The sequence below is a fragment of the Cyprinus carpio genome, chromosome B25 (genome assembly GCF_018340385.1).
Source record: "Cyprinus carpio isolate SPL01 chromosome B25, ASM1834038v1, whole genome shotgun sequence".
Classification (NCBI taxonomy): Eukaryota; Metazoa; Chordata; class Actinopteri; order Cypriniformes; family Cyprinidae; genus Cyprinus; species Cyprinus carpio.
This window is the reverse complement of record NC_056621.1, coordinates 23719964-23747286: the sequence shown is the minus strand read 5'-3', so window position 1 is coordinate 23747286 and position 27323 is coordinate 23719964. Positions and strand designations below refer to the sequence as shown.

At 36.3% G+C, this 27323-nt stretch overlaps 1 protein-coding gene across 4 annotated transcripts in view; it reads left to right on the top strand.

Moving 5' to 3' along the window:
• LOC109074181 (CD44 antigen-like) overlaps positions 1 to 27323 on the top strand; it is a 52322-nt gene that overhangs the window by 5995 nt on the left and 19004 nt on the right. For 2 of the 4 annotated variants that reach the window (XM_042752899.1, XM_042752898.1), the window contains 3 exons: positions 23647 to 23815; positions 23912 to 24048; positions 24130 to 24204. In XM_042752899.1, coding sequence (XP_042608833.1) covers positions 23647 to 23815; positions 23912 to 24048; positions 24130 to 24204 — 381 coding nt within the window. Of the gene's footprint in view, positions 1 to 7277; positions 7491 to 23646; positions 23816 to 23911; positions 24049 to 24129; positions 24205 to 27323 lie in introns of those variants that run through there. The other 2 variants (XM_042752902.1, XM_042752900.1) reach the window with 2 other exon arrangements.

The following is a 27323-nucleotide window of genomic DNA, read 5'->3' as shown; positions in this document are numbered from 1 at the left end:
ATTGAGTAGAATATTTTTGTACTCTTTCCACCTCTGTCAATCGGATCGATTAAGGTGTTTACATGAAGGCTTTTCAGTCCGATTGAGCCGTCAATCCGATTACAAATTGATTATTTGGTTGCATGTAAACATAGAAGCATAGCCACTGAAGCAGTGTAGAAGTTCATGAGATAATTAAGTGATTAATTAAGTGCTGATTGAGCATTAGTGATGAACAGCTGCTGGTAACAAGCAGAATCACTGAATGAAAGAAACACAAGAACTGCATCTGACTTTAGCCACAGCCTTAGATGAAATTGTGGTCAAGGTTTGCTTTAGAAAGTCTCTTGACCCTTATACTAATTCAAAGTAATTTGTTTATAAGAAATTGCAATATTGTTTCACAATAAACATTTGTGCATTGCTGAATCAACTCTTGAAGTAGCAGATTAGCTTATACTTTCTGCCAATAACTCGTGATAAATGAACATCATGAAGTGGTCTCTCTCAGCTATTACTGATCTGAAAAACCAAGTCCCATTAAACAAACATCATCTTAATGCTTCGATATTGAAAAAGAAAAGAAAAAAGGCTTTTAGACATAAACTTGTGATCCTCAACAGTGGTTACAGTAATTTTTTATACTGCAGTGCATGATGGGAGATTTTACTATGGTGTTACCCAGCATGAATTGCAGCATGAAGCATGTTGTTGATTGTCACCCTTGTTGAGATTCATATGCTGGTTCTTGATGTCTGTGTGTGTCTGGGCTGGACTTCAAATATTTATATGTATTACATAGATTTAAAATGCATTTACTGTAATTATTAGAGGAACACTTTGCTTGCATGCTGTAGATTGACAGGATTGATTATGCAAAACCTACACATATAAACGAAAAAAGTTATTTTGATTGCAATCAGGCCAGCTCATGATGATTGTCTGATCTCTGTTTTACAACATCTCATGCAGTGCAGGGCTCCAGACTAACATCTGAGAGCAGTGGCACCAGCGCTACTAAGTTCTCCAGATGGTGGCGCCAGGAGCAGATTTGGTAGAGCTGGAGGTGGTATGGGGGTATTCGAAATAAAGATCGTTTAATCATAAAACTACTATTGTTTTGCATTAATAAGTGCGGTTACTAATAACATTTTATGTTCATTTCTTATTTATTGTTTATACAGATTTGACAGTAAAGCACTAAGCTTGAGTTAATATGCATACAAAATGTACATTTATTAACAACAGTAACAGGTGCAAAATCTACTTTTTATATACAGAAACTTTATATATTACACTCATATTTAATGTACCATTATTCTTTTAGCATATGGAACTGACCAAGTTCAGTGATTATGTGTGATTTAGTAGCAAACTGAAGAAAAGTTTGTGACTCAGATTTTTTTGTAATTCTGACAAAATCTGATTTGATATTTTATAATAGTGATTTTATCATTTCAAAATATAGAGAAAAAGCATAAATGAATGACTAATAAGCCAATAAGTGCTCCTCTGCTGCTGACTTATAATTGTGATTTGATGTATTTTTTTACATTTTACATAAGTGTTTGTTTATCACAAAGTATATTTTGTTCATCCATTAAAAATAACATTCAAACTGATAATTTTAGAGCTTTAAAGTGCTGGAAACAGTTGTGTGAAATGCTTGAAAATCTCAAAAGGTTGTACAAACCCTGAAATTAATTATGTAATACATTCGAGTATTTCTACCACAACCATGGTTACAGTTACCGCTTCTGGTTTCCTGGCCTATGTCAGCGCTGTTCATGACAGATTTCTGTGCAGAATTTGAATGCTTCTCAGTAACTCTTGAAGCAACCTTGTCACTGTGCGGCGAATTCAAACTCTTCTTACCGGATCTCGCAGCATTGTTGCATCTGTGCAGTAACAGTGTTGAGAAATCAACTTTAGCTCCCGAGTAAAGCTGTTCTGAGCTCAGACAAGTTTGTTTGTGTCGCAATCCGAGCTGAGAAATGGTCTGTTGCATCTGAGAGACATCAAACGGCAAAAGAAAGCTAAACAAAACCGCGCCACGTTTCAGCTGTGCAGCGCCAAAGCACTTATGAGTTTTGGTCGCGGTCTGGAGCCCTGCAGTATTACAGAGAGAGATCTAACACAGGAAATCAAGGGTCAAGAGCACAACAAAAAAACACTAAAGCAAACACTGATCTCCATGATGATGGGATCATTTTAACCAATAAAATATCAACATCTGATCCTCTGTAATTCTCAATAACAGCAGGTCTTCATTACTCATGCAAAATCATCATTTAATTAGTCACTTAATTATCTTATTAACTTCAACACTGCTTCAGTGTTATTTTAACTCCCTGTAGATTGGGACAATATGCACTCTGAGCAGAGCTGATTTAACTCTGGAGATTTTGCTGTGATGCTGGGCAGTTGTACATTTCAGCATTACAAAAAACAAACCAGTAAAGAGCCAGAGGGGTTTAAGCTGTTTTTTTTTTCCCCTCACTTAAAAATATTCAACTTGTGTTGAAGCATCTCTGTGTTGTACCCCCAAAATGCACCCTCTGTTTTTGTAACCAGTTACTGTTCTATCATTTTGTTTTGAAGTTTGTCACATGTACACTTTCAGAAAAAAAAGTGCCATATTTGTACCTTCAGGGGTACAACGGCTTGTCACTGGGGCAGTACACTCAAGAGTACACCCTTTGTACTCCTTCACATGGGTACATGTCTGTACCCTTGCAGTATGTACCTTTCAAAGGCAAATATGTACCTCTGCTGACTAAACTACCTTATAGTGCTACGGTACCATAATGTACCTTTAAAAAAGGTGCAGATTTGTCCTTTTAAGGTTACTGCCTCAGTGACAAGCCTTTTGTACCTTATGGTCACAAATTTGTACTCCATACAGCACATTAAAAAGGCCAGAATGCTGTTTATCACATTTATTAAACATTCAAAACTATTACATTCTCACATTTTTCACAGGATGAATGTTTTAAGCTCTATCACAATGTGTCATAACAGGATGCATATATTGAGCAATTTCACTTTTTTATACATTGTTTATACTATTTTTAACTATTTAAATAATTTTATAAAATTGTAAACAGCAATAATATTAAGCTTAATATTATACTAAACTTTTTTCAAAATCAGTACACCCCATTTCATCAACCTTTTATTATTAGGTATTTATGCTTTATAGTGAGAGAGGTGGGCAAAGGTAACCTGAAGTAACTGTTCGCTTTTTTTCCTTTTAGCTTCTCCCAACCGCATTTATCTTCACGTCTTTTGCTTGCCATCACAAGCAGTGGTGGCTCGTGGGTTTTAAAATAGAGGAGGCACACTAATTTTATTGGTCTGGGGATCCCTACCGATTATTATTATTATTATTATTATTATTATTTGCTTAACTACTTTAAAATGGCTTTTTGGTTGCTTTTAGTCAGAACACGTCAAGGAAAAAAAAAAAAAACATACAGCAAGAAAATATAATTTCACTTGAAGCAAACATCCATCCTTTCTTAAAATCTGTGTTAAAAGAGAGCTGTCTGTTGTGCTGTTTAATTAAGCAGACTGCTGTAGCCTATAGAGGTCTGGATCGTTACGTCACGTCGCAATGCATTGTGGGAATCACGGTACGGTAGTAGATGTACTGTAGTGACGTGACATGACATACAGCCAAGTATGGTGACCCATACTCGGAATCCGTGCTCTGCTTTTAACCCATACAAAGTGCACACACACACAGCAGTGAACACACACACACCGTGAACACACACCCGGAGCAGTGGGTATCATTTATGCTGCGGTGCCCGGGGAGCAGTTGGGGGTTCGGTGTCTTGCTCAAGTGCACCTCAGTCGTGGTATTGAAGGAGGAGAGAGCGCTGTACATTCACTCCCCCCACCTACAATTCCTGCAGGCCCGAGACTCGAACTCACAACCCTTGGATTGCAAGTCCGACTCTTTAACCATTAGGCCACAATAGGCAGTAGCTAACGTTGGTCATTTGGTCATTAATTTTGGTTATTTTTTGGAAAATGGTTCAGTATTGCTGTATTGTGAACTGCTGTAATCGGTAATTGTTTTGGAGCACACTAGCTTTTAGGTAACAGTAAGGCTAACATATTCATACTAAAAGCCGCAATAAATAAATAAATAAATATAAAAATAGGGCACTATTTGAGGGAACCATTGTGGATGTTATTGAGTGCATTAATCTCACATTCAATCCCACTACTGGAACTGTGTTCTAGAAATATATTTGATATTGATATGAGGGAAGGCAGGCATAGATTCAGAGGCATATGGTACTGTAAGTATTACATACAACAATGTAACAATAATAAAACAATGTATTGACATTTACTTTTGATACTTAAGTAATTTTAAAAACAAGTATCTAGTTATCTAGTTAACGTTAGTTAATGCATTAGTTAACATGAATTAACAATGAACAACTCCACTCTTCAGGATTACTTAATGTTTTGTAAATGTTAACTTACACATTTACTGATGCATCTCTTCACATTAACAGATTAACTAGTTAATGATGTGGTTAATGCATTAGTTAAAATGAACTAAAAATTAACAATACATCTGTTCAGTATTACTTAATCTTTGCTCATGTTTAATTATTTATATACTAATACTTCTCTTCACATTAACAGCTTAATTAGTTAACGCTGGTTAATGCATTAGTAACCATGAACTAACAATGAACTATGCCTGTAGACAGCTTTATTTAATAAGCTTTATTTAATTATACTACATACAGTATAAACACACGTTTATTGAGCAGCTAACACACACAATGGATAAACAATACTAACTCCCCATTTGGGAATTGATTTGGGCTATTGGTAAACTTGGAAACTATCTAAACATCAACTGATAATGTTTCTCATGTTTTTAGACAGTTTATTAACATGACTTACCATTAACTAAGCATTTACTAAGGAGATTTGTGAACCTTATTGTAAAGAGTGCACTAGTCCAGCATTAACAAAGCAGTCATTTTTGATTTTACTGGACCATAAATGAGTGAAAGCCATTCATGCATCTCTTACATTTTCAGAAACTTTGTTACATATTATATTATAAAATAACAGTGGTATACATTATATACATTTATATTATATAATCAATGCATTTAATAAATAAAGAAACAAACTTAGAGAAGAAGAAGGTGTTTTTCCTAACGTTCACTGGAAGTGAGCAACCATGGTCAGGATGATGGACAAACAGCTGGTAATCACCTTTGCGTTTTAAAGCTGCTATTTACGATGAATGTCACTGAAAAGTCTTCCAAGAGGACAATTTCTATCCCGCTTTCCAAGTCAGTTAATCCACTCCATCAGACAATGTTTTTGTAGGTCCAGTCCGCCCTGTTCCCGCCGAACCCCGAGAAGAGAACATGTGCGCGCGCTCAGTAGATCGTCACGTGGAACGAGGCGATTTCCAAAGGAAACCGGAAGCATTACTCTCCTCCAGCTCGTGCTGTAATATATAAAGTTCATGTTCACACCGTCTCCACGACTTCATCCAGACCTTTTTCTTTTTTCCCCGCAAACTTTAGGTAAAAAGATATCCAAATATTATAATCGTCATTTCTTCTTGCAAGTCGTCCGCCATCTATATACCCCAAATTCACATTCGTGACAGAGCCCGTCTACATACAGTCGTGATTTGTGATTTTGATGTGAACGGAATCTGTTACCCAGCCAACACACCCATGTGGGGCCCAAAGGGGTTGCACCCGGGCTGATATCTGGGGCCCACCTGGGCTACCCTGGCAACCACCTAATTTTGTTCTCAGTTTCCATGGTGGCCCCACATGGGTTAGCCCAAATGTGTTGATGATGGGCTCTTGGTGGGCTCCATATCAAGCCCATATGGGTAGCCCAGGTAGATCCCATTTAGGACCCACATGGGTCCACCCACATGGGTTAATGATGGGGCCCAGATCGTACTTATCTAGGGCTTTTATGGGTCACAACGAGTATATACATGGGCTACCATATTTTTTGGTTTGGGTTACCTTATTTTACAGTAAACCCCCTACATACAAACATTCCATGTAATCCACTAAATGGTAAAGGTATTCAATGAACAGAAATCAGTAGTTCATGCTTTACTTTATTAAGCAATGTTTAATAATAATTTGAACATGACTATTAGGACTTGTACATTTACAACTTTAGAAAACACAACTATCTAAAGAAAGAAAAAAAAAAGTAAACTTTTAAAAGGGTTAGTTCACCCCAAAATAAAATTTCTGTCATTAATTACTCACCCTCATGTTGTTCCAAACTCATAAGACCTTCGTACATCTTCAGAACACAAATTAAAATAGTTTTGATGAAATCAGAGAGCTCTCTGACCACTGTAGTCACATGGACTATTTTAAGGATGCTTTTACTAACGTTCTAGGATTTGAAAATGTTAGCTAAATTGCTTTCAACAACTTATCAGAGAGATATCAAATACAAAAAAAAAATTTTTAGATTTGTGTTCCGAAGGTGAACAAAGGTCTTGAGGGGTTTGGAACAACGTATGGGTGAGATATTAATGACAGAATTTAAATTTTTGGGTGAACTAGCCCTTTAAAACTCCTGAAAAACGTTATTTGGTAAATTTGGTTATTTTATATGCATATCTGAAATCTCTAAAATAAAGGTTTTCACAAACAAAACAACATTAGCGCAGCACCTCACTCCTCGCTCTCCCAACGGCCCTTTGAAAAGAAAAAAAATTAATGAACAATCATTGTGCCACTTTTTTTTTTTTTCCTTTTTCACAGTTCAAACAGATGTGTCAGGTTACCCTGTGGTGCCCCACATCAAGTCGATATAGATCAGGGGTTTCCTGGAACCCTCCCAGCACTGCACATACAGGCTGTGCAAAATGTACATTTTAACAAACTTTTAGCACTTTTGAAGTCATTTCCATTGAGAAATTAGTATTGTACTAATTAAATATTCACTTTGTCACCAATGATTTCTCTCTTTTGTTGTAGATCATTAAACTATTACCTCATTAGTCTGTCCAAAATCAGTTTTGTGAGGTACCTTATGCCAAGTTCACACTGCACGATTTTTAAAGTAGTCAGAACACAGCTCCTTTCAGACTGCATGACTATCTGGGGTATCGTTCAGACACTGCTGTGTTCACTCTGCATGATGGACAGGGGTTACATATTGCATGACTTTTCAAGAGGAACAATCGCTGACAACTCTGTCCTGTCCGCAAACTATGTTTCACAACAAAAGATGTGAGAAATGACAAGGAAATAACAAGATCACGACTGTGTGACCGGAGTTCTCACGTTAGACCACATAGTCTGTGCGCTGATTTGTGAAAAGTATAAAAAGAAAAAAACATTATGAAAATTAAGTGATAGTCTCTCTATTTTAGAGTGTTTATACTTTTTTTAGAACAATTGTCCAGGAGGAATTGATTGGGGAGATGCAGAGAGCAAAAGCAAAGCATTGTGTTCTTGCAAGAGTTGGAGGTAAGTAAATAATTTTGCAATGTGCTGCTGTTGCAGCTGGTCAAGCAAATGTTTCTGCTTTGTATACATTTGATATAATTGTAAATATCTCTATTAAAATACTGATATTCTGGGGCAGTATTCACAAAACATCTTAATAGTTCTTAAATTGACGATTTAGGAGAGACTCTTAAAATAATGGGCGTGTCAGTCCTAATTTTAGGAGTCCTACATTTTTGCTCTAAGAGTATTTCACAAAGCATTTTAGTGCTAAAACTAGCTCCTAAACCTGTAAAACTTTAGGAGTAGTGAAGAGGATTCCTAAGTCACACTAATACCAAATCACAAACAGTCCTAATCCACCCAAAGACACTGTACACCATTGAGGGAATAGTGATAGAGCCTTAGGTGCTGAACTTTTTCTTCATAAATGCAATACATTTTGATTTATAGATACATGTATAGATACATACACAATAATTAATATTGTCCGATTACCTGTGGCAGTGGCTTTCATGAGTTCACACTTACAAATGATTGAATAGAGTAAAAATATATATAATAAGCGTATTTGGTGTGCTGTCCAAGGGGATTGAGGGCTCCGAGCTTGGAATTTAGCCCAAACCCAAAGTTCTCCCCGTATCCCCAGCCGAGAGTGAGGAGCGAGTGGTGGCGAGTCGGCTCCAGCCCGGGTATATAGGCTAGACCTCCTCTCCAGCTGATTAGAAAGACCATTTGAATGTTCCTAAACTTTGTTTATAAAACATCATGTTGGACAATTAACTGTATTTACTAGTTTAATTAGTGACACTTAGCCTACATTTTAAAACCTTTATTTGAATATGGCAACATTTTTTATTAAATAAATATTTATTTGAATAGGGCAACATTTGTATTTTAAAACCTTTATTTTAATATGGAAACCTGACACCTCATTCTACAATATTTCTATGATTAAATTGCTGACTCCTCCCCCATCAGCCAATCACTGTATGTATACTCCATAGCAACGAGGTCAACCCCGCCCTTACTCTTAGCTTAAGACTTCAGTCTATTCCTTAGTAAAAGTTTGTCTCAGCGGCTTTGTGAATAGGTTTTAAGGGAAAACTCTTAGCTAAGAACTTTTACTGTTATTTAGGAGAATTCTTAGTGGTAAGACAAAATGTTTTGTGAATACGGCCCCTGGTCTATAACTCCTCTCCGAACTTCTCGCCTCCCTGGTCATTGCCAATGTAGTTTTCAGTCAGAACACATTTCACACATCATGATTTTAAATCGCCGAAAGGTCCACATATTTAGCATGCCAAATATCTCACAATTTTTCTCAAATCACATCTGATAATTCACACTGTGTGATTGTCACTCGCGTGAACGAGCACCGATATGCCTATGATTACGTGCATTTGCAATTTTGCAAAACCTGCCGGAGGCTGACGATCGGGCCTAAAATTGTGCAGTATGAACTTTGCATTAGGGTATAAACACTGTTATGTTGTTGCCCCTGATAGGACAGCGAGGCAAACAAGTCAGTTTTCAGATGCAGCCTTTGTATGTCTCCCTAATCGAATACACCCAATTAATTTTATTAGCTCATAAGTACAAACTGTAAGATTGGAAGTAGGTGTGTAGTGCTGTGGGTTCCCAGGACAAGTTTGAAAACCCATGATTCAATATTGTTTGGCTATGATCATATGATGTTCCCACAAGTTAATAGTGGCCACGACAAAACTAAGTGAACATGTCCCCTCCCGGTCACTGTATGTAATAGCACACACAAATTGTAAAACATTTTAGAATCATTCTTGTCTTTTTAAAGTTTGTATTCCCATTTAAAACTTAAATCTTAAGACTTTTACCTATCTTGCTCTCCAACACGTGCCCTTGCAGTACGATTTCCTCCCATCCCTGGCACTGATTAGACACTTTGACACTGCTTTTTCTGCCTCTCTTCTGGTTATTGGGTTTGTATATTTTCGGATGAACTCAATCGTGACATGAGCGAGGGCTCACACATTTCTGAAGGGGGTTAAGAGCACAGGAAAGGGTCTCGTGATTCAGTGGAAACTTGTTGTTCTGTGATGAAATAGACATTTATAAAAATTAAAAATGTCAAATTAAACATTTGAGAATGCAAATATTTCACTGAATGTGAACACTTTTAGAATTAAAGCTAAAGTGGTCGCTGTTCTGTGATCACAAAATAAACAGGAGCAGACACGATATAAAACAGTCTTGTCTCGTAATTATATTCCAAAAATCCTGCTTTCATTTTGGGTGTTTGAAATGTACACCTTACACAAATTAAGAAATGACTGCCATTGTCGGATATCGTAAAACAATGGTAAAATATTAAAGCTAGATTCTCAAATCCAATCAATTGGGACACTGTTTGTAGTAAATAACAATGTTAAAATGATAGCATACAGTAATTCTTATCGATTTGGTCATAAATAAGGGGGAAAATGGCGCGATCTTAGGGAAGTGGACGTGTAATTGAAATTCTAACTTGACAAGATTTTGTTAAACATTATGATTTGTAAACAATGTATTTTAATTAAAAAGTTCACTTTAGTATATATTGTATGAAATTATTAGGTTCTTACCTTGAAAAAACTGACAGCAAAAGTGTCCGAAAGCTTACAGCTGAATGACAGACAGTGAGTGATGGCGCTGCAGCGATGGCGCGATTCAGGAGGGGTGGGGGATGGGTATTGCTGAATAAAATCTTGCGAGATCCATCTTGCCAAACTTTTGTAAACTCTTGTTTAATTCGTTTTTTTTTTTTTTTTTTTTTTAGCATGTTTTCTTTGTATGCAAGCACTTAATCCTTTTAAAGTCAAAGTTTATTTATAAAGCCCTTTTTTAAAAACAGCAAGTGTTTATCAAAGTGCTGTACACACAAAAATATCAATGATACAACAGTCAACAACGTGTAGGAAGACAATAAGACACCATAAGGACAATAAAAGGAAGCAGCTCTTATGTAGCGTCAAATGCCAGGCTATATAAATGAGTCTTTAGGCTAGATTTAAAAACAGCAAGTGTTTTAATTGTCAAATTCTAAGTGTCAAATTTTAAATTACATAAATTTGGGTAAAATAGCAGTTTTGACATTTAAAAATTTTGATAAAAGTCACATTGTGTCAAAACTGTCAAACTAACAATAAAAAATAATTTTAAAGGAAAATATTTGTGTACTATCTACCCATGTAATCAGCCTTTGGGATTGACTGTGTTTGCACTTGTTTTCTTGCTAAACTGAATTAGTAGCCCATTTTCAGCCCATGTACTCATTTCCCATTAGTGAACCAAGTAGGTCCCACATGGGGAGCCAAACTGGGTTTGCCCATGTGGGACCTACTTAGTTTACCCAAGTGGGCCCCAGATAAGATGCCCATTTTGAGCCAATGCCCACTCTGTACCCCTGAAGCCCATTTGTAACCCATATGGGCCCCACATATACGTGTTGGCTGGGAAGTGTGTGGTGTGCTGTCACCATGGACTGTAAAAAAAAAAAAATAATACATTTTTTTTTAAACCTGTCACACTATAGGAACAAACCTGTTAAATCTATGTTTTTTGTTGTTGTTGTTAGTGGTATGCCTAAATCTTGTTAATAAACAAATATTAGTAACACATCAGTCAATGTTGAACTAATGCACACTTTACAATAAGGTTCACAAATTCCCTTAATAAATGATCAGTTAATGGTAAGACATGTTAATAAACAGTCTACAAACATGAGAAACATTATCAGTTGATGTTTAGATAGTTTCCAAGTTTACCAATAGCCCAAATCAATTCCCAAATCAGGAGTTAGTATTGTTTATCCATTGTGTGTGTTAGCTGCTAAATAAACGTGTTTATAATGTATTATAATAAAATAAAGCTTATTAAATAAAGCTATCGACAGGCATAAATCATTGTTAGTTCATGTTAACTAATGCATGAACTAATGCATTAGTATATGAATAATTAAACATGAGCAAAGGTTAAGTAATGCTGAACAGATGCGTTGTTCATTTTTAGTTCGTTTTAACTAATGTTTTAACCACAACGTTAACTAATTAATCTGTTAATGTGAAGAGATGCATTAACAAAATATTAAGTAATCCTGAACAGTAGAGTTATTCATTGTTAGTTCATGTTAACTAATATATGAACTAATGCATTAGTATACGAATAATTAAACATGAGCTTTTCTGGTTCAAAAGTGGCTTGACCTGGGGAATGCGGCACCTGTAGCCCATTTCCTGCACACGCCTGTGCACGGTGGCTCTGGATGTTTCTACTCCAGACTCAGTCCACTGCTTCCGCAGGTCCCCCAAGGTCTGGAATCGGTCCTTTTCCACAATCTTCCTCAGGGTCCGGTCACCTCTTCTCATTGTGCAGGGTTTTTTGCCACACTTTTTCCTTCCCACAGACTTCCCACTGAGGTGCCTTGATACAGCACTCTGGGAACAGCCTATTCGTTCAGAAATTTCTTTCTGTGTCTTACCCTCTCACTTGAGGTTGTCAATGATGGCCTTCTGGACAGCAGTCAGGTCGGCAGTCTTACCCATGATTGCGGTTTTGAGTAATGAACCAGGCTGGGAGTTTTTAAAAGCCTCAGGAATCTTTTGCAGGTGTTTAGAGTTAATTAGTTGATTCAGATGATTAGGTTAATAGCTCGTTTAGAGAACCTTTTCATGATATGCTAATTTTTTGAGATAGGAATTTTGGGTTTTCATGAGCTGTATGCCAAAATCATCACTATTAAAACAATAAAAGACCTGAAATATTTCAGTTGGTGTGCAATGAATCTAAAATATATGAAAGTTTAATTTTTATCATTACATTATGGAAAATAATGAACTTTTATCACAATATGCTAATTTTTTGAGAAGGACCTGTATATATGGATAAAAAGCTAAATGTTTTCATTTCGGTTCATTCTTGGTTTAAAAAAAATCCTTCAGGTTCCATTTGCAGATGGAAATGAGAACGGTCCAGCATTTAGCAATAATTATTATCAATTCTGTTATTATTCTTGATTTTTCAAACTGCTAACACTTTGCATTTTTGAATTATGCCTTTACTGTGTGACCAAAAATTGAGTATTTTCTGTTTCAACTGTTTGATCGCGCTGGTGCCTCGTGCACATTCATTGGAAACAGTAGCCGTTCACCGTGCCATTCGGCGCGAGCAGCGGTCCACTTTGGCATATTTTTGCTAATTATGATTTTTTTATTTTTTTTCGTTGATACTGAAAAATGCGTGAACTACAAAGCCTATTTTACCTCATGAATAATAGTTAAGCTTGAAATAGGCAACATCACGAATATGGAAACGTTTGGATTTCTCCCGAATGGGAGCCCAACCTTACCTTATGGTTCGCTTTAAATTATTATTCATTTATTTTTTTATTTGTTTATAGCTAAGCCTATATTATTATATACTGCAATTTTATTTATCCATTAGAATTATATATTTTTAATTCTTGTTCTGTTCTGATAAATTTGTTAAATTTAAAGGATTTGTTGTAAAGTGAACTAAAAATACCCTGTTGGCACATTATAACATTATTATGCCAGCCGTTATTATTTCTGAATGTAATAAAATGCAACTTATACATTACTTTTTTTTTCCCTCTCACAAACTTAATTTATTTTTTAGCCTGTTTAAAAAAATAAATAAATAAATAAATAAAAATAAAAAACATGCAGCAAACGAAAATAGGCGATTAATCGGTTAAAATTTGTTACTGTGGGTTAACAGTAGTAATTATAATTATTATATACTTAGGAACAGAGTCTGGGCCTAATCTAGGCTATCCAGGGTTTTTTATTTTTTTTATTTTCATTGCATCTGAAAATGACTTTGTGCAGCACATTCACTTCGCACGCTCAACCTGCCTCGCGCGTTGCTCAGCTTTGGACGATTTCAAAATGTTTGATATAAAGGTTGATGGCCCATTTTATACAGGAATTGTTCATTTAAAAAAAAAATCGAATTATATTGTTAGTCTAAATGAACTTGTTAACAATATAATTAGAACTATTAAACATGCACTGTGACATTTTACCCTTTTTAACTTATAAACTCCTTGAGATTTTAAAGTCAGTTTAATAGTATTGAAGTTCAAGTTAAAAAAAAAAAAGGATTTATATGCAAAATATCAATATTCTCATATATTAGGCCTATATTTTACTTTATATTTTAAAATTCCTTTAATTAAACAACATGCATTTTTGTTATTCGTTACCTGTCCTTTATTTTGACAGACAACTTCTTGGGAAAATATATTTGTCTGTACACTGATTAAGAAATTGTTGCGTGTTTTATAAATTATTTTCTTTATTTTAGTAAAACGTGAGGCACTGTATAATTTCGTTTCCATTATTTAGGCCTAATTAAAACAAGAAACCGAATAAATTAAACCTGCAAGATTTAGCTAAATCATTGAAAGTCTAAAGAATGGACGGATTAATAAAACGTTCTCATGTTTAAACTAAAGTTCTCTCATTATAATCAACAAAATACACACGATGTAAATAAGAGCTTCATTAATTGACAACTTCAGTGATTTTAAAGGGAGCCTTCTTTACTTGCGTTCATATAATTTAAGTAAAAAAATAAAATTGCAGCCGCATTTAAATGCAGGTGTGTAAATTTGTCTGCGTGCAAGATTTGCGCGGCGCGAGTGATGCTGAGTGTACGCGCAGCATTTATCCTTATTTGTTTTATCTTCATTTCAAATCTTGTTTGGTTTTATTTTGGATAATTGCATTTAAAAATAATTTACGTTGTAATGCATATGCAAAATGTGAATTATTATTCACATTCAAGTGTTTGTGCGAAAATTATTTATGCGCATTCATGACAGGGAGGCGCCCTCTAGATCACTTGAATTTTTTCCTGATAATGAATTAACTTAAAATTGTGGTGTCTCACATACATGAGAAATATATCTACAGAAAGCTTGAAATGTCTTTTAAATGAATCAATTCAGAACAAAAGCATTATGTAATCTGTGAAGGTTGTATTTCTCTTTAAAGCCACGTTCATGTGGAGAGAGTCAGCACTGTGAATTTCATCTTGCAGCCGACAAGAAAACATTTGTTTATTAATAAAAAAATTATATTGTCTCCTTTTTCAAAATTATTAGGCTACTTCTGCCTGTGCTTTGTGGCAAACTTAATGCATGTGCTTGAGCACAGAATATATTAAGGTTCATTATGGATTATAGATGTAAATTTAATATAAACCTGCAATAAGTTGAATAATGACAAATGAATGGCTAGTAACTAGAAAAATCTTACGTGGGCGGCAGATCTATTAAATAGCCTCTAGACATCTCTGTTAAAGTTTTTAAAGCATTTTATGCGCGTTTGCATAAATTCTTCTTTCAGAACGGTCTGTAATGGAGAGATGCTTTAACACTGTTTTTTCCTCTGAAACACAAAAAGAAAATTGAAATAAAATTTATATTTTATGTTTTGAGAATGGCCAACCCTTCTCTGCAGATATTGTTGCTTCTGGTTTGTGCATTGTAAATAGGCTACAAAAAAATTAAATAATAATAATAATAATAATAATAATAATAATAATAATAATAATAATGTCTCCAAAAACTCCAAAAAATGTTTTTGCCATGTCTGTAACGCATGTGTATTCCCAAATCTAAAAAAGCCTATAGAACATCATAGACGGATCATACTGATGTCTGGACTCTGTTTGGGATTTAGAAAAACATAAAGAGATGGTTCAATATATTGGTTATGAAAAGGCTACATTCTGTGAGAATTTATATTTCATAGTCTAAAAAATATTGTTTAGACGAAACAAAATAAAATTAATGCAACAGTTTGCGAATTTATTTTATTTTATTTATTTATTTTTTTGAGTTAAGGCAACTACCTCTGAATTAAGTTATAATAACCAATAAACTATATTGCGCTATACAGTAGTAAACATTTGAAGTGGATCAAAACCTTTCTTCAAAGTTGCCCTAAAACCAAAATAACGAGGCAATCGTCCTATCTACACCTGTTCTGCAAGTTTGATACCCTCATAAGACACTGTCCATATGAAAGACCAAGAGATTCACACATTTATATCAACCCCCACAAGCTATACAGAACTACCCCAAAACCCCCTCCAGCTGAACTGAACTCAGTCTGTTTGTTGGCTGTGAAGAACGGTGTGTTGTCATGTTACTGGGTTGAAACATGCCTGCACTCACAGCAGCCTTACTCTTTTTATTCATTATTTTCCCGCAGCCCATATTATTATTATCACTAGACCAAAATAATAACAAATTATCAATTGATAATTAATCATTATTTTATGAAAATCATTGTTATTTGTGAACGTAGCGTTTGCGGAAGGCTTTAAGACCAAGCGGAGTCCTCTGCCAGCTGCTCCCGCTTCACAGCGCGCGTGACTCGCGATAACTGACCCAGCTTCAAAGTCCGCAAGTTTTGATTTAACTAAATCAGTTTGAGCGAATACAACTTACTGATCATGAGCCCAACATTTAGCAAGACAGAAAAACATTCAGTCTGCCTGAAGGAAGACGTATTTCATTGTAATTTAATGCTGTTAAATAGAGAGTTTAATAGAGAGAGAGAGAGAGAGAGAGAGAAAAAAAAAAAAAAAAAACGTGTTGCTATTCCTAAACTTGGAGCTCATTATATTGAAGTACAAATCCAAACACCAGAAGCAACCTATACTCTCTCAGTGTTCTTTCATTGAAAACTATGTTTTTTTGTTTATTCACAGGCTATATGGTTGAAATAATATTTTTAGTTCAAAACTTTAAGTGCCATTGTTTAAAAAAAATGCATTATTGGCTAACGTTTCATAGACCTTCAGTTGTTATGCTTTAAAATCCCATACCATTTGTAATTTCACAGTATTTTCACCTCCTAAATCACTAACCTTTAAAGTCACGATTCTATAATGGTCAAATTTACTCAGGCCTATGGCACTTTTAATGACATTATTTGTTATTTTATTTATTTATTTATTTATTTATTTATTTATTATTATTTTGAATAATTGTAGCCTACATAAATAGGTGAAGCAAAACAAATATGAATAATATTTGGATCGTCCCTTATTTTTTCCCTTATTTTCTTAAAGAATAAACACTTATTTTCTACAAGAATAAACATAACATATTATTAATTCATAGAAATAATTTAAGCAATTAAAACCTGATAACATATTATCAATTCATAGAAATAATTTAAGCAATTAAAACCTTTTTTTTTTTTTTATTGAACTTCAATACTATTAAACTGACTTTAAAATCTCAAGGAGTTTATAAGTTAAAAAGGGTAAAATGTCACAATGCATGTTAAATAGTTCTAATTATATTGTCAACAAGTTCATTTAGACTAACAGTATAATTCGATTTTTTTTTTTTAAATGAACAATTCCTGTATAAAATGGGACATCAACCTTTATATTAAACATTTTGAAATCGTCCACAGCTGAGCAACGCGCGAGGCAGGTTGAGCGTGCGAAGTGAATGTGCTGCACAAAGTCATTTTCAGATGCAATGAAAATAAAAAAAATAAAAAACCCTGGATAGCCTAGATTAGGCCCAGACTCGTTCATTTGTCATTATTCAACTAATCGCAGGTTTATATTAAATTTACATCTATAATCCATAATGAACCTTAATATATTCTGCGCTCAAGCACATGCATTAAGTTTGCCACAAAGCACAGGCAGAAGTAGCCCAATAATTGTAAAAAAGGAGACATTTTATTTGTTTATTAATAAATAATTGTTTTCTTGTCGGCTGCAAGATGAAATTCACAGTGCTGACTCTCTCCACATGAATGCGGCTTTAAAGAGAAATACAACCTTCACAGATTACATAATGCTTTTGTTCCGAATTGATTCGTTTAAAAGTAGACATTTCAAGCTTTCTGTAGATATATTACTCATGTATGTGAGACACCACAATTTTAAGTTATTTCAATATCAGGAAAAAATTCAAGTGATCTAGAGGGCGCCTCCCTGTCCTGCATGCGCATTAATAATTTTCGCACAAACACTTGAATATGAATAATAATTCACATTTTGCATATGCATTACAACGTAAATTATTTTTAAAAGCAATTATCCAAAATAAAACCAAACAAAATTTGTAATGAAGATAAAACAAATAAGGATAAATGCTGCGCGTGCACTCAGCATCACTCGCGCCGCAGAAATCTTGCACACAGACAAATTTACACACCTGCATTTAAATGCGGCTGCAATTTTATTTTTTAACTTAAATTATATGAACACAAGTAAAGAAGGCTCCCTTTAAAATCACTGAAGTTGTCAATTAATGAAGCTCTTATTTACATCGTGTGTATTTTGTTGATTATAATGAGAGAACTTTAGTTTAAACATGAGAACGTTTTATTAATCCGTCCATTCTTTAAACTTTCAATGATTTAGCTAAATCGTGCAGGTTTAATTTATTAGTTTCTTGTTTTAATTAGGCCTAAATAATGGGAATGAAATTATACCGTGCCTCACGTTTTACTAAAATAAAGAAAATAATTTATAAAACACGCAACAATTTCTTAATCAGTGTACAGACAAATATATTTTCCCAAGAATTTGTCTGTCAAAATAACGGACAGGTAACAAATAACAAAAATGCATGTTGTTTTATTAAAGGAATTTTAAAATATAAAATTAAAATATAGGCCTAATATATGAGAATATTGACATTTTGCATATTAATCCATGTAGCCTAGCTCACAATAGGCCACCACTTTTATTGCTCCAATGCAATGTAAACCACAATTTCTTTTGAATAATATAACACATAATTCATATTATATAAATAATACTGCACACCTATTAAATGTGTCAGATCTAAAATATGGTGTAATACTGTGTAGCTTGGGGAAAATATAAGCACAGGAACAGGCTTGACATTTATCCTGCTTGAATTCGTTCTAAGAAATGCACATAACTTCAAAAGTACCAAACTTTCATCTGTGAATATTAAATATTTTAACTACAGTGTTTTTCTTTCATTTTTCCTGACTGCAGTTGTCAAATGTAACACATCAGTGAGGCAAAACTTACGTCTATTTGCAAAAATGTGCTTTGATGCGCTTGTTTGATAACTTGTGGTTAAAGTGCCACTCAGCGGTCAAAAGCTGCAAATGCACTTTACAGACGCCGCGGCGGCGGTACGAGCGGCGGTAGAAGCAACGTTTTGGATGGCCACCTACTGTATGAACTAATGCATTAGTATACGAATAATTAAACATTAACAAAGATAAAATAATGCTGAACAGATGTGTTGTTAATTTTTTAGTTCATTTGAACTAATGCATTAACCACATCATTAACTAGTTAATCTGTTAATGTGAAGAGATGCATTAGTAAATGTGTAAGTTAACATTAACAAAACATTAAGTAATCCTGAAGAGTGGAGTTGTTCATTGTTAGTTCATGTTAACTAATGCATTAACTATTACATTAGTATATGAATGTTAACATGAACAAAGATTAATTAATGCTGAACAGATGCGTTGTTCATTGTTAGTTCATGTTAACTAATGCATTAACTAACGTTAACTAATACAACCTTATTGTAAAGTGTTACCAAATATTTATTATAAAACGTAACAAGGATACTGGATAATTTTTAGCAATAAAAATGAATGTGTATGGCACAAATGGCTTAGTCCCCATCTCATATTTCCTTAATGCCTCTGTGTTAAACATGGTATCACGTGCATGGGAATATGCATGGAAATGATATACAGATGAGGTTATGCATAGTAAAACTAGGCGTTGTAAGCTCCATATATGGTGATTTCGGGGAGGAGACGAGGTGGAGATGCACATACACACAATCTTCCCCTGACTGGGATTTATAAAGGGATTTTTGCGCAGGTTCTGGCGTTTGTGCCTACGTACACTTTTAGGATGAAATCTATGGAGAGTTTTATAAATGAGACCCCAGATTTGGCACATTCGCAATAGAAAAGTGGCACTATCCAACTTCAGTAACGTGTTATGGTATTACAGCTGTGAAATTACAAACAAAAATACACATTCTGTGACATGCACTGAAATGAATTGTGAATTTTATTAACATTAAATCGTCCTCCTCCCATTTTCACCACAAAATTTTGGGGAAGCTGTGCATCCCCTGCCGGGCTGCCACTGATCATGAGCCCACTCTCCTTCGTGTCAGTTTTGGTTTCTTAGAAGCAAAAATTGATTACATTAGCGACACCTTCCATAACCCCAAAACGTCAATTCTGCCCCTACTTTTTCTTTAATGATGAACCAGCCAGGCTGACGGCCATTTTGGATTTCTTCAGATGGCCAGTCTGCCCCTGCGTGTGGCATCAAAGTGCCATGAGACTCAGCCGCCGTAGTTTCTCCAGAGCGGCTACAGGAGGACTGATGACGACACAGTTGTTTTACAATTAACCAGATTCACTGCCTGACAATGATCACGTGTTTCAGGTTTATTCTAACCTTTTCAATTCCAATAATCACAAATCTGTTTTTAGAATGGTAAAAAATTTTTTTTTTTTTTTTATTTTTTTTTACTGTAGTCGCACTGTTATATTGAGTCAGGTTTATCATACAACACTGATAAATGCATATATACCCCCAATTTATTATATTTAAATAGTATATGATTATGTTGAACTTTATTCTTGAACAGATGGCACTGTATTAAGCAGTATATAAAAAGTGTTTCTGTTACTCATTAAAACGTTTCTGAAACATCTGTGTATTTAAGAAATATTCCATTTTATTCATTTCATCTGTGGCAGAGCATGCAAACATCGCGCAAGCATTACTAATGGGAGCAGAAAGTGTCCGACTTGATGGCTCTGTTTTCAGCTTGAGTAAGAGGGAACCCACGATGAATCAAACATCAAATAAAGCCACTGGTTTTGTCCATAGAAGCAGTGGTTAATTGAGGCATCTATGTATACATATCTATGTGTTTACCCCTTAATTTCAGTTGTCATTTGTCAAATCATGTTGTAACATTTGTTAAATAGTTTTGTATTTCTACACTGATGGTTGTATTGGCTTCATCTTCCTGTGTTATCTAAAGTGTCCTCATGTTGTTTTGTATAAATAAATCAGTCTGCGATTAGATTCATGCCTCACCTGCTCCATCCACCCCGGCAGCGTGACACCTAAATTTGCCAGTCAGATGTGAAGTGTTATTAATTGGTACCCAAGCTCTTGATCAGCTTGTTGTCAGCATCTTTCTCTCTTTAAGATTTAACCTCGAATCTGCACTAAAAGTATGATTGCTATTACTGAGTTATGATGGGTCTACGGGGCTGGGATCAGGGTGCACCTTTATTAATAATACAAGACAAGGTACAATCAGTCAAGGGTCAATCTCAGGCAAAACAGGTATACCAGAGGCAAAAACAGCAAAGTCACAGGGCAGGCAGCAGACAGCTCACAGGAGGATCAAAAATTCAAGATGGAATCACACTGGCAGGCAGCAATACTTTGTAGATCCATAAACAGTCCAGGGTCATACCACTGGGAAATGTCAGCCAGGGAGCAACAAGACTTTGCACTAAACAGGCGTGAGTGTGGTGCTTAAATAGTCCAGGGAATTAGCATCAGGTGCATTAGAAATCAGCGCCAGGTACCGGGGTTGTGAAAAATCAGCGAGAAACTAAGGCCCTGTCCAAACGAACGCGGGTATTTTCAAAATTGCAGGTTTTTCTATAAGGTTTGGCCATTCGTCCACATGCAAACGCAACACCAGATCACTAAAACTGAACCTTTTTGAAAACTCCTGCCAGGGTGAAGATTTTCAAAAACTCCAGTTGCAGTGTTATCATGTAGACAGCAAAACCGGAGATTTTGGCTTGTGACGAAGCATGCGCTGTTATCTCCACCTACTGGAAACTTTTTCAGGCTTTTGATTGGCCAACATGGCTTCACAGTTGAGATTATATCGCCACCTGTTGGCTTGGCATGCTCTTGACAGTACTTCATAGCATGCTTTTGCGTGTTCATGTGGACAGAGATTTTTTTTTAAAACGGAAGGAAAAACTCAGTTTCTAAAAATATCTGTGTACGTGTGGACTATGCCTAAAAGACTGAATCCAAAATCGCCTTCTAGACCATCATTCACTGTTCCCCACATTAGGTCATTAACAGTGTTGGGGAGTCTGGTTCGTAGAATCCAGTCATAAAAAACGGAATTCCTGTTGCCTAACGCAGATGGAATATGCCACATTTTGGATGAATAAATGAAAAGTAGGTTAGTACACTTGAATCAAAACGTGTCTGAATATTAAACCGCAAAAAAAAATATATGAATCCTGCACTTTCTGCGTGTCTGTGGAAATCAGGCGTGGACTGACCATTGGGAGAACCGGGACAATTCCCGCTGGCCTGGCAGACGATTGGCCCACTATTTTAATATTATTATTGTATAATTGCATGCCGAATGTACTAAAGCAATTATTTCCGAATCCGCCATTCGATAATTAAATCTCGAATAAATCATGAATCGGTTAGTCGTGACTGCAATGCTTCGGCTCGCGCGCTCTCCGCGGCTCCTCCAAACGGTTTGGATCAGACTCAGAGTAATCAATGCGAGAGAGAGAATGAAGCGCACAGGTGGAGCAGAAGAGAAAAACTACTGTTCAGGGTTTCAAGTGCAGGTCAGTTTCATCTGTAAAGATGCTATTGTAGTTTTGTCTTTGTTTACTTAGTTAAGCAGCAGCAGCATATTGCTCATCAGTCATCACTCAAAATACTGTATAAAGGACATCATTATTATCTAGTGTAATGTTACAGTAGTAATTTAGCAGACAAATAATCATATTGTATTATAGGTTTAGGGGGAGCTAGGGCAGACAATGAAAATTAACGATGATTTTACTATAAATCCAAAGACAGTGTTTAATATTGTTAAACCATGGTAACCACAAATTAATTTTTTTTTTTTTTCTTAGTCCGCCCCTCATGGAAATTAATGACGCAGACATGCGGTTTCATTTACTACACATAGGCCTACTGAAGCTCACTGTGTTTTCAGCCTCTACAGCCTCAATATATGAGTACATGAACAAATAAACATCATCTTTAGAACTGCTCTGAGTCACTTCATGAGCATTTTACTTATTTTGAGAAAACTATCTTTCATATCATATACAAAGTATCAGCAATGTTTCAAAAAGACACCAATGTTTCAGGAGTTTAGTACACAGAATAGGACACGTGCTTATTAGATAACCATATCTGAGCTGATGTATGTGCTTTTATTTATTATTATTTTTTAATTAACTATTTTTTCCCAAACCATTGTTAGAAGCAGTGTTTCCTGTAGTTATGCAAATATTTGGTTATAAAATCAGTATCAGTAAACGGTTTCTTATGATTTTTAATCTGCATTGAACTTCAGATCAATCTCAAAGTAAAAGGCGGTACTAAAGTCTGATTTTGTGGTGGATGTGTTCAAATTTAATCATCTTAATTCTAGTGATGAAGGATTGTGAAAGTTTGACAGTGTTGAGCACTACTGTAAGGTTAACCCTGCATGGTGTAAATGTTTGAAAATGACTTACAGTTGAAAATAAACATTCATTAGAAATTTAGAAAAGTAATCAAAAGTAATCAAAAGTAATCAGTAACATTACTTTAAGTGATTGAAAAAGTAACACTACTATTACATTTTAAATAGGGTGACTTGTAATCTGTAACCTATTACATTTCCAAAGTAACTTTCCCGACACTGGTCATTAATACATTTCAACCATCTAATGGCGAGATCTTCTGGCAATTTAATCGGCACATGACTCACACAGTGCATTATGCGTATTCTCTAGCCGTTGAGTGTACATCAGTTGTACACTCGTTATTGCTCTGCATTGTGGGATTGAATGGATTCATTTGATAATGTTCACTAAGATTTTGGAAAGCACTAAAAATGTCTGTCCCCTCAAATAGTGCCCTATTTATGGGTATGGGGGTGATTTCGGAAAAGGGTAATACTCAGGTGATGGGGCCCTCTGGTGCCAATCTGGAGGAACCACAGAGGCTTGATTCATGACACTGTTTTCTATTTCTCCATTTAGTATTTTAACAATCTTCTAGAGTGGGACTGTATGAATAATATTGACTTATTATTATCGTTAATGCCCTGTTTCTCCTGTAGCAGTGCGTTCACGGAGCTGCAGCTATGCTGGAGTGTTTCACGTGGAGGGGAGAGAACGCTATAGTCTGACGTTTGAGGAGGCCAGGAGCTTGTGTGAGCATTTAGCCTCTTCATTAGCCAGTCTGGAGCAGGTGGAAAAAGCCTACAATAAAGGACTAGAGACGTGCAGGTTCTTATATTCAGCTAAACATAACCAAATGCCAATTAAACATACAGACTCCCTAATACCTTGCGCTCCACCTAAATATGTACATTTTGTCTGCAGGTACGGATGGATAAACAGCTCAGAGGTGGTGATACTCCGTCACACGCCACATATAATTTGTGCTGGCAACCAAACCGGGATCATCACAATAACTCAAGACAGTGAAAAATATGATGCCTTCTGTTATGATGCTGAAGGTTTGATTTGTACCATATACTGTAAGTTTTAGTCAACACATGATCAAGCATCTTTTTAATGAAGCATTGCATTTTAATCAGATACGTCAGAGAAGAACTGCACAGCTATGATTGACCCTGATGGTTTAAACAAAACAGATGTCTCAGCATTTACAGGTACGACAGATGCCAAGGAATAACATTTTAAATGTAGGCATTTGGAAGACACTTTTGAATGAAAAAAAAAGTATATTCAAGGTGTGCAACAGGATGTTTAGATTTAATGTTCACTTTTATATTTAATTATATTTAAGTCACTGAGAATCAAAATGATGCTTAAGATTGTTGATTGGCTCTAATTTTCAAGATATACTATTGAGTCAGTATATATGACCCTTGAATTGGGAATGGTGAAGGATAAGTGAGCTATAAAAGGTGTGAAAAGTGGTGAAGTTACTTAGCATTCAAAAAGCACAGTTGAGAAATTGTTAAGAAAGCCTATCATGTTTATTTTGGCTGCAAAATTGGAGATCAGGGGTGTATTCCAGAAAGCAGGGTTAACTTACCGTGAACTAAACCCTGAACTCTCAGTTGAATAAACCCCAAACCTTGCTTACTCGAGGTATGTGGTTCCAAAAACGCGTCCGGGAGTAAGTTCATTCAACTCTGAGTATGTTCCTGATTAAGACTCAAGACATTCTCAACAGAGCGAAGAATCCACGAGTCACTATGGAAACGGACGCTAAGAAAAAGCATGCCATTGTAAGGACGCTGAGGCAGCGTTAGAATCCATGTGCAGTGTTTTAATGAAATCCACAGCAAACAAATCCAAAACAGCAGACAGTGAATCAGAAACGTGAGGCAGGCCGGGGTACATACACAAGTAGTAATTATGATACAGCTTGTGTCAAGATGATTTACGACTTTGACCTTTTGACAGGATGAACTTCCGGTGACCTTATGATGGATGGGTTGAACTTTCCGAATGAGTTCATGGGTTAACCCTATGACCCCTCCCCACACATCGATCATGTGGTTTTGACAGAAGCTTTTACCCTATTGACCTAGTTAGTTCTAAATCATGGTTTTTGACGGGTAGTTTTACGGTATACGAACCCTCCCCACGCATCGATCATGTGGTTTTGACAGAAGCTATTTGCCGGTTGTTTGAACTTTGTCCCAGTTATATGGTTATGCGTGTGTGTGTGTGTCTGTGTGTATGTGTCCCACTCCCATTACATTCATGAGCAGTATATAAATGGGATCGGTGTGTTCTACATGCACTACCAGAAAGGGAAACATGAGCTACATGAGCATGGATGGTTTATCCTCCCCTCAATCGCCAGATGTGGGGGTGAGCAACAGGATGGCGGATAGCCTGGCTATGGCGCCAAGAAAACCTTTCGGACACATCCATTTGACAAGTTTTCTCCATGAAATTTCGTATGTTTCAGCGACGTCGGATTCAAAATCATAAAAGTCGCGACCGTGGTTTTGCTGCAACATCTCATCAACGACAAGCAGAAGGATGAGTGCGAGGGCTGTGCGATTAACCATCCTAGCCAGCTGCAACATTCCTGTCTGTTTGACCCTCCCAGCTACTACTTCGACACACACTTTGACGAACTTTCAGGCAAGCTGTTTAAACCCTCTTTTCATTCCATCATCACTACCCTCTTGGAGTGGTGCGGGTTAAAATCTCAACCCCATCGTATTCAAGGAAACAGTCGGGACTATTCTGGGCGAATTAAAAGAGGAACCAGCTGACCAGCTGGCCCCCCATCTTCACACAGATCTTCAACAGATCACTGGAGCTGTGTGAAGTCCCTTCATGCCTAAAAAAAACGCGCTCCACCATCATCCCCATCCCAAAGAAATCCAAAATTACAGGACTAAATGACTATAGGCCTGTGGCTTTAAACGTCTTATTTTGAGCATTCCACCTACAAACCAAACATGTCCCACCACAATGAAATAAACATACCACTACATTATCCTCTTCAACACCCCTACAAAGCAAACAGGTCTGTGGACGATGCAGTAAACATTGGACTGCATTATGTTCTGCAACACCTAGACAGACCAGGGACTTATGTGAGAATCCTGTTTGTGGACTTCAGCTCGGCCTTTAACACGATCATCCCAAACCTCCTCCTGCCCAAAACTAACTCAGCTCTCTTTGCCCACCTCCGTCTGTCAGTGGATCAACAGCTTCTGACAGACAGGCAACAGCTAGTGAGGCTGGGAAAATACACATCCAGCACCCGTACAATCAGCACCAGAGCTCCCCAGGGCTGCGTTCTCTCCCCACTGCTCTTCTCCCTGTACACTAACGATTGCCAATCTAAAGACCCCTCTGTCAAGCTCCTGAAGTTTGCAGATGAAACCACACTCATCGGCCTCATTCAGGACGGGTGACGAGTCTGCTTACAGACAGAAGGTTAAAGAGCTGGCTGTCTGGTGTACTCTCAACAACCTGGAGCTTAACACGCTCAAAACAGTGGAGATGATCGTGGACTTCAGGAGAAAACCCCCTGCTCTCCCCCCACTAACCATCATGAACAGCACTGGTGACTGCAGTTGGAGTCATTCAGGTTCCTGGGAACCACCATCTCTCAGGACCTGAAGTGGGACATTCACATTGACTCCATTGTAAAAAAAAGGCCCAGCAGAGGTTGTACTTCCTTCACCAGCTGAGGGAGTTTAACCTGCCACAGGAGCTGCTTAAACAGTTCTACTCCGCCATCATTGAATCCGTCCTCTGCACTTCAGTAACTGTCTGGTTCAGCTCAGCTTCTAAATCTGACCTCAGAAGACTACAGAGGGTAGTCCGGACTGCTGAGAGAATCATCGGTACTTATCGAGAGTGAGCAAAAGGGCTGGCAAAAATCACTCTGGACCCCTCACATCCAGCACACTCCCTGTTGAACTGTTGCCATCTGGTCGACGCTACAGAGCTCTGAGCACCAGAACGACCAGACACAGGAACAGTTTCTTCCCTCAGGCAATCCATCTAATGAACACTTGACAATAACTGTGGAACACATTACACTATTTATATTTACAGACACATACACTTATTATCTAACACACATACTTAGTGTACACTTAAATTATTATTTTTTTCAATTTGTATATACCTGTACATACATAACTGCTCATTGTAATATATCTGCCATACAATTGTCAATTTGTATATTGTCATTCCTTACCTACTGATTTGTATTTTTTGTATTTTTATTCTTTAATTGTGTGTTTTTTTTGTCTGTCGCTGTCATTCTGTTGCACTGCGGAGC